The sequence below is a fragment of the Lissotriton vulgaris genome, chromosome 8 (genome assembly GCF_964263255.1).
Source record: "Lissotriton vulgaris chromosome 8, aLisVul1.2, whole genome shotgun sequence".
Lineage (NCBI taxonomy): Eukaryota > Metazoa > Chordata > Amphibia > Caudata > Salamandridae > Lissotriton > Lissotriton vulgaris.
Window position 1 is genome coordinate 408234464 of NC_141696.1, and position 16396 is coordinate 408250859.

General features: G+C 40.8%; 1 protein-coding gene across 2 annotated transcripts in view; it reads left to right on the plus strand.

Annotated features, from left to right (window-relative positions):
• The window catches only part of CNGA3 (cyclic nucleotide gated channel subunit alpha 3), a 344207-nt gene that overhangs the window by 81808 nt on the left and 246003 nt on the right, over positions 1–16396 (plus strand). For both annotated transcript variants that reach the window (XM_086933287.1, XM_086933288.1), the window contains exon 2: positions 5360–5535. In XM_086933287.1, coding sequence (XP_086789413.1) covers positions 5435–5535 — 101 coding nt within the window. In that variant the 5' untranslated portion in view covers positions 5360–5434. The remainder of the gene's footprint in view (positions 1–5359; positions 5536–16396) is intronic.

Genomic DNA, 16396 nt, shown 5'->3' on the forward strand with positions numbered 1-16396 from the left:
CAGATCGGCTTTGCCAGTGCTTGTTTAACCAAGCAATTTGTTCTTGTGTGTGATTTTAATTTCTGGATTGATTTTCAGGGAAATTGATAGGTCATGGAATTAATAGGTCAATTGGCAGAGAACTGTCGCTCTTATCAAATCACAATGTTGAACTCATTGATACATATGTTGTATTCATAACGACTCTCTCGCTTCTGACAAAGTTCAGAATGCCAAGAAACTTTGTAAAAAAGTTTAAGTTAAAAAAGAAAGGGCAATTTGCTCGAATCCAGTCTCCAATAATACCCAATTCTGAGAAAATATCCTCAGTGGCTGGAGGTAGGACGTACCTAGGTTAAAGTCCTTAAACCTAGATATAATTCACGGTTGTAGTGGCAGGATTCTGCAGCCATATTCAAAAGACAGAAAACTTACCTGAACAAGGACAATAGTAATTGCTTAAATGGGCAGGATTCATTACTTAGTGACATTTATTTAATGAATTTTCATCAAAGACTGATTGACACATCTCAGTCTAGTAGTTGCAAAATATACATAAACGTTTCTTATGCGGATGTACAATAGCAAGCCTGCTAATATTAGGCAACAAACACTCATCCTTTCAGTATAAAATATACACAGTAGTTTCACTTATGCGTGTCCAGCAGCAAAACTGCTAGCAGTAGGCAGTGAGCACTCAGCCAACACGTGCTCTGCCCTGTGACGCTAGGGCTTTCTCAAGGCCGGAACATTTTTGACAAAGAGCACAGACACCGAATAAGCATACAGAAAAAAGAAACAACAAAACACAAACAAATCTAAAAGGAGTAAAGACATAAGAACTGTCATAGTCAAACAAATCTTTGATTAATCGTGAGCACACCATATAAGGTTTCACTAGTGGCATAACAATAGTCCCCGCAACCCCACAACCCCAGCGATGCAGACGTGCCCCCTGCGCTCCAGTGGGCAACATCCAGCTCTGTGCATACGCCCTTGGCCTGAGAGCTCTTGATTGGGTCTCGAATGTGGGAGGACCCTCCATGTCCTGTGTAGAGGGCCCCCCTCAAGTTTCGTTATGACACTGGGGAAAATATACATGCCTTGGGCATCCTATGGTCTTTATACATGTGTGAAGGTGAGGTATTCAATACGAGTTCTTAATTCTAAAGGGTCTATAACTGTAGCGGTAAAGGTAGTGGATCAAGGTGGAGGCTTGGTAATAATGAAAATTAACAACTGTAGATTGTTATATATCATTATGTTATGCCATAATCCTCAAGGTGGGACATATGAGGGTCTACTCACAATAACTCTATTAAACATGAGTTGTCCTACATAGCCCGGGATGGCTGGAATAATCATTTAATGCTATGTTCAAACTGGAGTCAAGTTTTGTGTAAAATATATGGGCTATATTGTGGCCACAGTGCTACTGGGAATATACTAGCATACTGACATAACCTCAGGGAGTGAGAAGACCTAAGTTACCTGAATTGGTGAACAAATATATTGGGAATTGGAGAAGCAATCATGACACTGTGACTGCGCTGCGAGTACCTTGAGGGGCAATTGTATATAGAGAATGTATTGAAAGGAGCACAACTGAAAGAATATGTTCCATTAGAAGGGAGCCTTATTGAAGCTGCTCAATAGAACATTGAAAAAAAGTGCCATTATGTAGAAATTTCCAACCTACAAATTTAAGGTCCAAAGAGTGGGCCTCAAGGTTTACACAATAGAAGGGGTTAGTCCCATGCAGTGTGTGCTCTTGCAGTTTAGGATCTGCAACTGATATTATAAGTACGAGGAAGTGCCTTACATCATTTGGGAGAAGTACCCGGAAGAGATGTCAACCGCAGAAGCCATGTTGCAACAGGCATGGTGCTCTAGGTTTAGCTGGTTTAGCAATAAGGTGTGTCGTGTTTTATCATTATGGATCCCCTTAAGATCCCTTAAGGGAATGAAAGTGTTCCTGATATGGCGCTTTTTGTATAAAATAAAAAGAGGATTTGGGAATTAATTAATAGGCCGAAAAGTGGTTTCTACTACTTGCTCCTCATACCAGATATTTGAATGGTCAGAAACAGTATTTATGATTATTTAGTCATTCCTGTGAGATAACTGAGATTATTTAGATTCATTTGGCAGGATCCACCGTGATGGTCCAAGGGATCCTGCTTGGTCTTAGGAAACTCAACCTTATAGCGACCTTCTTAGGTATCTTCAGTGGATGCCAGTGAAGGATGCTTTCACTCTCTCTAATTTTTGAATGACAACGGGTACAGAAAGGCACGATTGTGCCAAATGTCTTAGATATAATTCTTCAATATGCCAACCTTTTACTCATGAAAATCATTCAATTATGTAGTAAAGGAAGGTGCATGCTGTTTTATGGTTCGTGCCCCCGAACTATGATGCATCCTTTCCCTATTTGTTTACTCAATGCATGCACTGGTTTCTTTTGGAAATACCTTGAAGACTCACATTTTTCCTTAAGGGCTGAGGAAGGGCTAGCTCTTGTCATGGTGGACACACCTTCACGCATCTTCGATTACATTATGTGCTTCATATTAACAAGTAAAGTATTTTTAATGTAGTATGTCCCAATAAAGTGTATAGCAGTGGTTAAACGAGTGGATTAAACAGAATAACATTATTTTATACTGATGCAGTGGCTAGACTGAGGACCGGTCGACTGACCAAAACAGTCTAAAAGATCTATTGTGTTACTTCGAAAGGTTGCCCAATTTCACTCATGCTTTTTGCCTTGGCCATCTGATGAAAATGTTTGAACTAAGAGCGGGTAATGGGAATGCCACTTGCAAATGAGACACGTCATACTTCTATATGCAGATGAGATGCTATTGTTTCTGAAAGATCTTGACTCAGGAGAAGGACCAGTGGGACAGTACCATGATAAATTTCGGAGACTATCCTCCCTTAAAGCAAATTAGTCCAAAACCTGTGCATATCCTGTCGACTCAGTGATATCTGTGGAGCCGCAGCAAGTACAGACCTGGAATACTAAATGCTAGGAGAATCTTGAGGTTGAAGATATATTACCTAGAAGCGAATCTAAGGGCTGGGAATTTGGAAGCACTCATAGATACCTGACAGGGAATATTGATTTCTAGGAGAGCCTGTAATTATTACTAATGGTGCACATAGAAAGTCCAGCATAGTGATATTACCAACACTTTTGTACTACTTCCTCAGTGTACCAAGCTGGGTGCTATTGAAATGGTTTAGAGAATTAAAAGTACTTTTGAGATAAGTGGAGACAGGATAGACCCAGGGTTAACATGAAGGTCCTGTAAATACCTGTTCTTGACAGGGGACTGAGATCCCCGGATTTTTAGACTTACAATTTGGAAGCACAGGTTGAGTGGATTGCATTATGGGAGAAGCAATACCGGAGACCCAGAATCTCAGGTTCCGTCCAGTATCCCCACATAAAGCTGGGGATTACTAGATATTTGAGAAGGAATCGGAAATAACACATGAACTTGGAAATACCACTTCCAATTCTCTTTGTTTTTCTCCCTTCCGGTGGAAATAGTAGACGTAAATCTACTCAAATGTACCACGTGAAAAAGTGGTAAATGGCCACAGGGCTACTTTGAGGACTGTGCTGCCGGGGCAGAGGATCAGGGCAGCATATCTGGGGGGAAGGCTGGGGCGCAGCTCCTGTTGTGCAAGATGTGGGGGTGCTAGGAGATGAACGCAACCAGGGAGCACTCATAGCATTTTTTTAAAGTAATGCGAGGTGATGAACTCACTACCTAGATTGGTGGGAATTGCACTGAGATTCTGGAGGACATTTGTGAGAAAGACCTCCCTTAGACCATTATATGTACCCACTACATCATTAAAGGGTCTCCCAAAGATGCAGGACTATTTCAGGGATGCGATTTTGCCAGCCTGCATAATTACAGTAAGAGACTGCTATAAACATGGGAGCTGATACCTTTGACAAGAATATTGGCTTCCACCCTCTGACATATGGGACCATTACCAGGGCCTTATGGGTATAGATGGGGAACCACCTCGAATGTACCACAAACCGATGAATTTTCAGATCATCTTTAAGTTGGGGAAAAGCCACAAGCTGGTGGCCTGGTTATATAAATCAGTGTTGAATATGAGTAAACATGGCTTACAGAATAGCAGAACAAAATAGGAAGTTAACCTGAGGAGAGAATTTACTGACAGAGATGGGAGGGGGCATTGGAATACACATAGAAAGTATCCCGGAATGCAGGATTAAAATACAACCAGTTTAATTGCGTACACAATAATCACCCGAGCTGCCAGAGGATACATCTCACACTTGGGTAGGAAGCAAGAACAGCTGTAACTATCCCAGTCAAAACAAATTATCATATGTAATGGAGCAATATATTTTGTAGGAAGATAACAGAATAATCAGGAAAAAACACTGGCTGGGAAAGACCTACACTCCACAGAGAGTTTCCTACTATGCCTGCTTTCCCTACCAAAGCACGGGAAGGCAGGGAATAGATTTATGGACCTACCCTTGGTCTTAACAATGGAAAATCATTGAAGGGCAATATTGGCTGCCACGACTGATAAATGGCAAAAGAATGTGGGCACATGGGCACAGAGCTAAAGCATTGCATTGCATGGGGAAGAAAAGAGAGGGATCCATAGGACGCCTGGGGGATGATATACTGGCAGCTTTCAAGGATCCCTACAATGCAGACTAACTGCAAACATGGGGTAAATATGGGGGTGGGTGAGGGGGGCTGTAGACCAGAAAACCCCTCCTGGTAAACTGTACAAAGAGGTGGATAGCTTGTGATTCTGCTAGGTAGTAGATTGAATAAAACAGCGTGACCAGCACGTTGTATTATTTGTTGTTGTAAAGTTAAATCTGGCACGTGCAACTCGCTGTTCCCATTGTCCGAGAAAATAGAATGTAAATTCAGACGTACTATTTAATACACTGACGCCATTGAATGTTCACTTGAAAACTTTAGAAATGTGTCATGATGAATAATAGTACGCTCATCAATGTGTTTAAAATCAAATCAATAAACCGTTTTAGTTTTTAATTAAAAAAAATATGCTGTGGTGATCTTTTCACTCTAAATAAATCTCTCCATATGGGACTATTATTCCGTCTCCTTACTTTCTCATTTCACTACTGTCACAGCAGTTATCATTTATTGGTTCATGAATCCAAAAAGAAGATACAGAAAAACCACAAAGAAACACCTCGGTTAATTAATTAGGAATACGTATTAAAATATAATTCAGACTTCATTTAATAAACTTCATTGGTCAGGTGGTGTGTCATTAAGCTGCTTTTTGATGATGGTGAAAGATTTTTATCATTCTGTTTTTACAATTTCAGATATTCCACGGAAGTCAACTCATGACGAGTAAGCTCTTGTGCCACTTGGATGACGTATGAAAGTGAAGAAAAAAGATGACAGCAATCAACACGCACCATTCCTACCCTGCAAAGCACAGGCTGTCCACCCGAACCATTGATGAGGATATTGAAAGAATAGAAAATGGGGCCAGCAGGTGAGCACCTTCTCAAATGATCGGGGTCAACTGGTGCATATTATTGCCTGGGTCTTGGTGCATTTTACTTTTCATTGTTGTCAATGCATATATTGTGTGTGGTCATTTATACATGAACTGTGTTGGACACTCAAGCCTCATTCGAGTGTTTCTGGGCATTGATACTGATTGCAGTTTGGTGCCATTTGTGCTTCTTACAACCTGGTGATTTTTTAATTACTGCCAGGGTACACTGATGCGCGTATTGCCTAGCTCTAGGACTTATAATGCTTCACACCACTGATTTAAATTATGGTCTGTGTAATGAATGCATATGGGTGTTTGCTGTTGTCTGTGGCAAAATATATTACTATCGGGGGCCAATGATGCCTATTACTGCCAGAGGCCATTGATGCATTTTACTGTTGGTGGCCGTTGAAGCATATTCCTGCCCGGGCACCTTGTGCATATACCTCCATGGGGCCATGCAGGCTGATCACTTTCAGAGTCAGTTTATTCATGTACGGTCCAGGATAAAGTATATACACTGGTATTGGGGCAGTCAGTGATTATTACTGTATGGGTTATTTGAAGCTTATTGTCTGTGGCAGTTGATGCTCTGTATTGACTGTGACCATGATGAATGGGAGCACTGAGGCCTATATTTTCTGGGTTCATTCATTCAGGTGCTGTCTGGGGCTGCTGCTACTCATTCATCCATTTTGTACTCACTCATTCATCAGTGTAGGCCCATTTTCTCAGGCTCAACCCAATATCCCCACATACATCTGAGGTTTACAAGGTATTTCCGAAGGAAATGGACATTACAAATGGACTTGGAAATACCAGTTCCAATTCTATATGTTTTTCTCCCTTCCGGTGGAAATAGCAGTCCCAAATCTTCACAAATTTACCACGTGAGAACGAGGTAAATGGCCCCAGGGCCAGGGCTACTTTGAGGGCTGTGCGGCCGGGGTGGAAGATCAGGGCAGCGTCTCTGGAGGGCGAGCTGGGGTGCAGCCCCTGTTGTGCAGAAGGCGGGCGGGTAGGGGCCAGATGCAGCAGTTGTACGCAGCACTGCACAAGGCTTCGAGTCTCTGGCCCTGAATGACCAGGTCTGATGTTTTGTGGACTCTGCAATCCTAGGACTGGAAACACTGGGCTACTTAGAATGTCCCAAAGCTGTATTCCTCTGGGGGATACTGCCCGAGTTCCTCATAAAGAGGCGTTTGTGGATACAAGACCCAGAATGGTTATAATCTTCTCTTGAGTTAATCATGAAGGAAGGGTTGTATGTAGTTGAAATTCGAAAAGTTAAGGGAAGCTGGAATGATTGCGATGGAAAATGTGATTTCGATAAAATAACCTAGATCCTCAGCACACTGTTGTTAATGTGTTCCTAATAACCCAAAAGCAAATATGTTGAAGACAAAAAGAAAATAATTTGCACTCAATATGGAAAATGTACCAGAAATGTACTAAAGACATCATATACAGGAAAGACCAAGCAAGCCCTGGTTTTCTGTGATTTCACTGCAGCTTTGAGTCTCTAAACATCCAAATCTTTCTGGGCGGACACTTAGCCGTGTTCTTATTTACTACACGGAAAGACCCATTAAACAGTTTCAATATAATATTGCCAATTATTACTAAAGTGTAAAAATGTAAGAATGTATTAATTTATGTGTAGTGTTGTATATAGCCTTCTTTCTACTTAGTCGGGATAAGGGGATGGGAACAGAAACAAGCAAAGGTAGTTTCAATAGCTGTTAGGTATTTGAGAAAACTAGCGACCAGTGGTCTTTTTGTCAGGTTATATGTGTACTTTTCAGATTTTTTGGTAGCATTTATAGCATGCAGTCCTAGTGGAGAACTGTACAATGCAACAGAACCACCTGATTACAGAAGTTTGCAGTGCCATGGGAGTGAGTCTGTTTTTATCAAAGTGTGGTGATAGGGGACAGAGACAAAGGGGATCAGTCCATGGGAGAAATTAACATAATAAGAAGAGTCCTAGGAATATTCATGAAGTTTAGCTAGGAAGTTGTAAGTTTTGTGAGAGATGTCATTCCACTGTTGAAGAGTATAAGGGCAGATGTCCTGTTTTCATGTGCTTTCTATTTGAGATTCTTGAATTTCTAGCCTGGCAATGAATAAGCTGTGAGTTATGTGACTGTTGCTGAAAAAATATTTTTATTTAGAGTTTGGCAAAGTAGATACTCTGACAAAACACAAAGGATATCCTGTCCACCAATTTGCTGGTGATATAAGCAAAAATGCTGTAGTAATTTGGTCGTACACAGGATGAAGATTTGAAGTAGCTTTAATCACGAACAGGTGCTGCGCAGCAGCTCAGCTTTACAATCAGGAAAAACCTGTTACATCTTTAAAACACATTCTATTTAGAACATAGAGTTAGAACACAAAGAGAGAACTCCAGAAAGACTAGAACATAACACTACAAATGCACTTGTAACACAGCAGACGAGGCATCTCCCGCTTTTGTGATCGAATATCCCATCCTCCGATCCCAAGTCTGGTTTGCTTGACTGAATGAACTTGTAGACCTCAGAAAAACTCTGAAATGGATGTGTGATGGAAAATTGAGTCCATGAAGTTACTTCACCAATTCAAGTGATTGCGCAGGAGTTGCTCTTAATGCAAAGTTGACCCATTTAAAGATAACCAGTCAACAGGCCCTTGCTCCCATGTGCAAAAGAAATAAGATATGGACTGGTTTGGTGGAAGTTAGTGGTAGAATTTGTGTTGAAGGCTGTACTATACTTTCCCATCTAGGCTTTATTCTGCATATGGCCTTAAAGTATAGGCTGCTGTCAATGTAAAAGCCAAAAGATTAGGTGCAAATGAAGAGGTCTGGAAAAAAACCTGGCACATCAGCACTATCAGTCTACTATGGATTGATGTTGTAAAAATCAGGACAATGGATTCCATGCACAGGTCTACAAGAAAGACGTTCAGCAGCGGAGCCCTTAAAGCGAAGTGTTCAACCGCAACCAATCCGTTCCTCTGCTGCTGAAAGGAGAGGTGACTTTAGGAACCTGCTATAGATGCCATAATGTCAGATTAATGTAACATGGTATACATACCCTTTAATGCATAACTGCTGTAACCCATGTGTTAGCATTTTACTAAGACGTCTGTGGGAAATCATTGTAATGGTTAGTAAAGTTAGGGGTCAGATTGTATGCTAAATGAATCCGGGAAACTCGAATATATGAATGTGGAAATGAAGCTTCTCATGGAAATGGGACATGGGACCCTACCTAACTATTTTGAAACTATATTCATTGCCCCAAGACATCCAGCTTGTTTGTGATGATACTTTCAATTCAATATTTATTTAAATATTTGGAACTCTGATTAGATCCACAATAAAAGTACATACAAATTATTACCTAAAGTATCATAAAACATATACAGATTTGTCAACACATAGCAACTGCTGCAAATAGAGCTTGGAATTAGCAGCATAATGACAAACAAACATATTCCAAATTGTGACAAAAAACCATTAAGTAGCAGCAATTCATGTGCAAAATACAATTTTAAAAAATCCAGCTTCAGCTGAAAGTTAACTTGAAATTAACAGCAAGAAGATAAGGCTAGAAAAGCATATCCCAACATGTGCTACAAAAAACAGTTAAGTTACATCAGATTCATGTGTAAAATACGCTCCGAAATCCAACTTCAATAGAGAAACGAATTTCAAAGTTAGCAACAAGATAATGGATGAAATGCAATACATAATCCAGTTGTACAAAAAGCAATTGAGTAGTAATCAAAATGTGTGCAAAATACTATCTGAAGAAGTAGAAAATATTAGAACTCCATAATAGGGAAATAAACTCGAGGGAGGCAGCCCGATTAAAATAATATATATAAGATATTAAAATATATATATAAATTCCTTAAAAAAATTAAATAATTTTGCAGAGACTACTTCATTTTTCGGACAAAAGAGAAAATCACAGGCTGAAGTTACATCTTTGACACCATTTTGTATAAACATTGGCCTAAGCCAGCGACGGCGACTCAAAACCAATGCTGGACATACAAACATAACATGATCCAGGTTCTGAATACTCAGCTTGCAAAAATTACACAATTTTTCATTTTCCAAGTTCTGGGACCGGTTTGCTGTTAAATCATTTAAAGGTAAGAGATTCATGCGACATAGGATGAGCAAACATCGGATTCCATGTTCTAGGGTCCAAGATAAGTATTTCTGGGAAATTCTCGGGGAGCTCGTCCTATTATCTTTAATCTCTCTTTAGTATTACAGATATTAATATCTCCTTTAAAGCTGATCTTACCACTTAAGGTTTTTAATAAGGATTTGAATTCTACTGGCGGGAGGGAAATCAATAATTCTTCTTTTACACAAAAGTTTGTGATGATACCAACATTTATCCATTAGAATTTGCATAAGCTTTCTATGAATCTTCGGCTGGTGAAAACAGAAAGGGATGTCTGCATGGTGGAAAAATATAAGCTGTTGGGCTGGGCAGGTTTGACAAAATTTGATTAGTTAATATGAAAAAACGCTTTTACTTTTTCATTACTAAAGTATCTTTATCTGGGATTTTTGCAATAGAGCAACCATCTACATAACTATTATTCACCAGCTCTTCTCTTCCACCCTCAGTACCCTCCTCCCATACCCTTGTGTCAACTTGCCATTTATTACTAACAGTGCCAAGAGTTACATCCAGTATGTTAGTGCCAGCATTTTGCCATGGGTGTTTCCATAAGTCAAGAGTTACCTCCATCATTCCAGGGCCAGCAGCACACATGTAAGCGTAGCAAACGTCTACACACACTCACTCACTCATGTTCACTTATATTTACTTACTCACACACCCTCACACTGCCTCTCATTTATTCATTATCACTCACTCATTATACCACTCTTAACTCACAACTCACTTCCACTCACTCTTACTTTATTTCACTCTCAGTCTCACTCTCCCATTCTCACTCCGTTTTAAATTTTCTCATTCACTCATTCTCACTTATAGTTCCACTTAACCCTTTACTTTCACTCTTACTCGCTGTGCCTGCCCGCTCACTGTCACTCACACAATTACATGCTCAACAATCACACATACATTCTCACTCAGTAATTTTCACTTACACTGACTCTCCCTCACTCACACTCACTCTTTCTCTCATAGTCACATACTCAACCAGTATCACTTATTCTCATCTCCAGGAGCATAGCTTCAGGGGAGTGTTTGGGGTGTTACACCTCCCTCAAAAATGCATTCTGTTGTAAATAGCTGGGTAGAAGTGCTTTCTGATGGGTATGGTAAAGGGTCTGTTGGTTGTCTCCTAGGATTATTACATACTCCCCGACACATAAACACACACATGCACATACACACTCTTTTTATCTCTTTTGAAGGCCTTAAAACATGTTGATTAGGTTTAAAAATGTTGTGTTTTAAGCACCCCTATCAAACAGCCCTCCTCTCTCTTTCCACAGCCTCTATGCTCTCCTCATGCCCTTCTTCACGAATATTGTGTTTTAACAAGATATCACAGCATGACTGTTGGGAAATCTGAAGGCCACTCCCCCTCTAACCTTATTGACCAAGCTACACCCCTGCTCATCTCCCACACACATGCTCACTCTCACACACATATGCTTACAAACTCACACATACAAAAGATATCTCTAACTTTCACTGTATCTCACCCACATGCATGTATCTATTTGAGAGTTTTCTTTATTTACCAAAAGATGCCTGTGCTAGTTCACTTCAGCTACTGAGTAGCCACTTCTGGACAAACCCCCTGGACAAGCACGCAGCTTCCTTCTACCTCAATCACTGAAGCAGGTAAAGCTGAAGCCTGTGCAGTGTATGCACCATGCTTATGTCTTACACAGGCGTCAGCTTTTAACATCTTGCTTTTTCACCTCACCCTCTGCCAACTCAACAGAGGGTAGGGTGGGTGTGGTCACTGAAGCTTGTGATTCCAACTCACCCTGCAACAAAATGGGAGAGGGTGAGATGATAGCCTGATTGTAGTGTAGCCCCGAGCACTAAAGGTCTAAAGCCTGAAGTGTCCAGGGCAACCTTGGCAGATGATGCTGCAGCAGGTCACGTCACAAATGTGAGAGACCTTTGAGGTCAGCGCTGGTTACGGTTTTGCCAGCCATGAACAATCTGTCTGATGGCTGGTGCAGGCAGCATTCATCAGACAGATTTATTGCTGCGGGATACTGCTTGGCCCTCACTTGCAGAGAGGGCAAGCATTATTGTATTATACTAGTAGGGAATAGAAGGCTGTTATTGACTAATGGCATAATAAAAAGGGCCATAAAAAAAGGAAGACATAGCCTCGATGCCCATAAGGGTGACAGATCACTGATCAATATCAGTGGATGAGCTTAGAAGGGTGATCTATCCAGTCAAAAAAATCAGTTTCATTCTGTGAAAAATCCACCTGCTTCCAATCGCTTTAACGTAGATCCATTTAAGAAGTTTCCTGCCAGCTGTCACTCACTTGTTCAAACTCCTTTGGAAAGCAACTAAAGATAGGTAATCATGGCTATATAGCTGTTAAAAACTTAACCAGCACCAGACCAAGGACTATATTTACTGAGGCTGTGCTGTAAACTGTGCTCCTCCGGCGGAGTTTTGTACACACCACGCTCTATTTTGAGCATTTTTTTTTTCCTGACATGCAGCTCACCAATGTTAAGTTGGCAAGTGTGAAAATCAAGCACTATACTCCCTCCCAGTGAGATTTCTCAAAGTGGGCAGTCGCAGCAGGTTGCTCGCATTGAGAAAGCTGTCGCTCGCATTGAGAAAGCTGCCACTCGAGAAGAGAATCTACTCGAGCGGCAGAAAGAAGGATCGCTCCATGACATGTAGCGCAGTGCCATTCGCACTGATTTTACAGTGTGGGACAAGCTTCTGGCGCTAACAATCAGCGCGAGCAGTGTGCTGGACTGAACTCTGCTGCTTGCGGAACTCCGCTGAATCTTGCTGAGTCTTTAAGTAACCCCCACGGAATTCCACAGAGTGAAACTCCGCGAGTTCCCTCCACCCCTAATATTTACTAATATTTTTTAAAGGAGTTCATGTGACACAATGTAATGCAGATTTTATGCATACAATTAAACAGCAATGAGTTGTTTAAATACTAGTTAGTTGCAATATTGGGTTCCTGTGTTGACTGTCTGGCAATAAGCCACTCAAGTGTGATCCTCTGTCATTACCTTAAGTCATCTCAACCTCAGGCCGCGATGTGTGGCCAAGTCAATGCTTACATGACATGGCATGCTATATTTGGGATGTGTACAAACCGGCATCGTGGTAATATGTGTAACTAGAGGGATACAACTGCTGTGTTGTACTGTACTATCTGTGATACAAGGCTCATATGTAGTAGTCATTAGTCATGAACGTCTTAGCCTCCAAGGCAAAATAGCAGCCCGGACATAGGTCAGAGGCACCACTGGCAAAAGCAAACATATTTTTCATCATGAAAGGCTGTTTGCAAATTGAACATTACTTTTTTAGAATCACTCTAGTAAATTCAAATAATGTGTACAATTATGGGAAGTACTCTAGCATATGATTGCAGCACTCAGATATATATATAATCTTGCCCACCATAAAACAAAATACCACCGAATGTATTACTAATAAAGTATAATGTCAGCAATCTGGTGGTATTTTATTTTCTGGCACAAACACTGCTCCTCTTGCAACACACATATCTGTCTGTGTGAACACCCAGTGTATCTGATAAACAAATATATGATTTTTCACTTCAATGAAATAATCCTTCTGGGACTCTTGACAGACTGAAATATTTGACTGTTATGGTAATTCACCTACTGAATGGTTTGTGAATCCTAGGGATTACTAGGTACTTTTTGTAGAAAATTAGGATGCTAAGTGGCATATTTTTATCTAAATGTTCTTAGGGGACGAAGAGTCCCTTCTCACCCCAAATCTCATATAAAGAGAGTGGTCCATTAGAATATTGAGAACGTAATGTTATAGCCCAACTGCCTGAAGCAGAAATTGAATCCCCTCTTGGCACTCTTAGTTTTGTCAACCCAGGTCGATAATTATGAATTTGCCAGATCAACAGATTACTGAAATTGGAGCCGGGCTTTGAATCGAGATCTCCAGGGCTGCTTAACATTCCGAATTGAGCTGGTATCCAGTGCTTAATTTGAGGCAGAGATTGACAGTGGAGCCCACCGGCTATCATTTTTGAGAACTAGCACCTATTTTTCCTCATCAGATACTAACTGAGATCAAGAGAGGGAGAACACACAAATGGGAAAGAAGGAGGTAGAGAAAGACTTAATGTTAAACCGTCAAAAAGAGAGAATGCAGGGACCAGCAAGAGTGAGATGAAGAGGCAGGGAGTGTCTAGAAGTGGATTAAAGAGGTCTGAGGTATATTGAAGATGACAGCAGCCTTGGTATTCAGTGTGCTGATATTTAACTGCGTTGGCCGCTGGCTTCTGAGCAGAGCTTTGGGCACAGGCACTCATTCATTTACAATTTAAGCACTGCGTGTATCTTAACCAGTGACACATTCAGGTGCACTATTGTTTTATATGAGGTGAAAAACATAGAGGCTTATGTACAAAGCCATCTTGCAGTTGCAAGCCCTGTGATTAACAAAATCACAGGATTGAGACTGCTGCACGGTATTTTGTTATGTACAAAACCCCCTTTAGCATGTCATAAGGAGCTTGAAAGGGATGTCCCCTTCTAACTGCAGTCCGTAAGGGATATGTATGAATAATTTGAGACCGTAATTGCAGTTGCAAACCACTGAAAAACTACCTATTGCCAAAGGAGATGTTTACATTTTTGGAGTGGGGAAGCTGACCCAATTGGACAGATGTACCCTTGGGGACCACTGCCTCTCTCCCCAATGTGTTACAAAACAGGGTTTAAAAAAAATGCAGGACTGGTTCCTGAAATTTTCTGCTTTCAAAAAATATATATGTCTCTTTTGGAAATGCAAACTCAGGGATGGTGGTTTACTGTTCCTTGCAGGCCCTCATTCCTTTTGTTGTAGCCAATCACCAGGGATCGCAAATAGGGACTCGCCAAATTAATATTGATTAGGCAGGATGTTGTGCAACCCCAGCAAGTGGACATGCTGTGGAACCTATTAGTACCAAGGTGGCATCACAACATTAAAGACTGTTTGCAAAAAGACAGAGTGTACCTTGTGACCACATTTTGCAATCATTTTTTAATATATCTTGCTCACAAAATCTACTGCACACAAAAGTGAAAGAATCCCAGTCTTTAATCAAACCGTGAAAGCAGCTATTATTACATTTAACTTCTTGGTCAATGTATTTTGTTTGCAACAGCACATTCTTTACAGAGTTCACCCAAAAGATCCTTTTTATAAGTACTGCATTGATTTGGATTTCTCTGTGGTGAGGATCACATTCAGTCACCTGCTAACCCACCATTTTTATGGTCTTGCTTGACAGCATGGTTGGTACCAGACAATTTAATGAGCACCACTAGAAAGGGGTTTTGACTCTGCCCACATGTCGGAAGACAGGAGTACATGGGCAGAAGTTGTGTGCTTCCACACAAAAAGTACTTGGTCTCCACACAGCTGCCATAATTTTGTTTATTTATCTAGCTGCCCAAGCTTGAACTTTCAGGGACCTCATTCTCCATGAATTCCTACACTACCACCCTCCAACAGTGCCCCTCATCTTTCCATAGCCCTATCTCTGACATAAATTTCTTTTTTTACAGCAGTACTCATACTTCACTCACACTCAGTTCTGTGATCAGCCCGCTACACATTCTTTGCAGCAGGCACATTTACCCTGTGCACTACTTTAGGATAAGGCACAGCTTCCACTATACAAGATCTCTCTCCAGCTGGAACATTAATCACTAGAGTTATCTTGACATTTTTATCCTTGCCCGAAAATTGCTAGACACACAAACTCTGAAGCACATGCTTTTTAGGTCTTGCTAGAGCCAGCGCATGCGTTGCTCTACGAGACATTTAGTAGGGGCTTTAAAAAGTCCTACAAGCCCACCAACACCTCCATTGCCCCTCACCTCTCCCGTTACAGTCCATAAACATTTCCGGAATGCACCAGTTTACAAAGATAAACAACACGCGCGCATCACTAGCGTGTTTTTTTTTTAACATTACTACAAGCTTCCTGCGTCGCGCGGCCAATGCTTGCTTCTTTAACCTTTCTAGGCCATTCCTATCAGTAGTACATTCTTAGCCTATATTTAGGCTCAACAAATCAAAATTAGAAGGTGTTGCTGAAAGGTCCTTCTGAAAGAGGTAAGCGCAACATCAAATCCAGTTTTACAACAGCATTACATTTCTTTCCAAGTTTCTAACGCAAACTGCATAGGAGACCGAGCTGAATTTGGGCTTCTGATCATCAATAGCTGGTTGCATGTTATTAGTGTAAAAAACATGTTATAACATTCGCACACAATTTTAAGAAAATTATTACTGTTTTTAATAGAAATTGTCATTTGATAAAAGAATGTTTATCACTAGAACTAGGGCAACATTATGTGGTTATTTTCCTGAAGATCTGTAGTAAGCAGTATTAAAATGTTCCATGGTGAGGTTAGACAGTAAAACTACTTGTGTTAGAAAGGTTACTGCAGCTAAATGTCAAGCAGACCTGCACCCATACGCAGCCCAGGCCGGCACATAAGCAATCTAGCCTACGCCCTTCAGGAACAGCATGATCACTCTCCTGAACACCTATCCTGGCGTTAGGGTGCAATCACCAAAATGAAAACGTACTGGCCCAAACAGAACATAGCGGATCTAATTAATACCCAGAAAAGTACAATGAAAAAATGTTC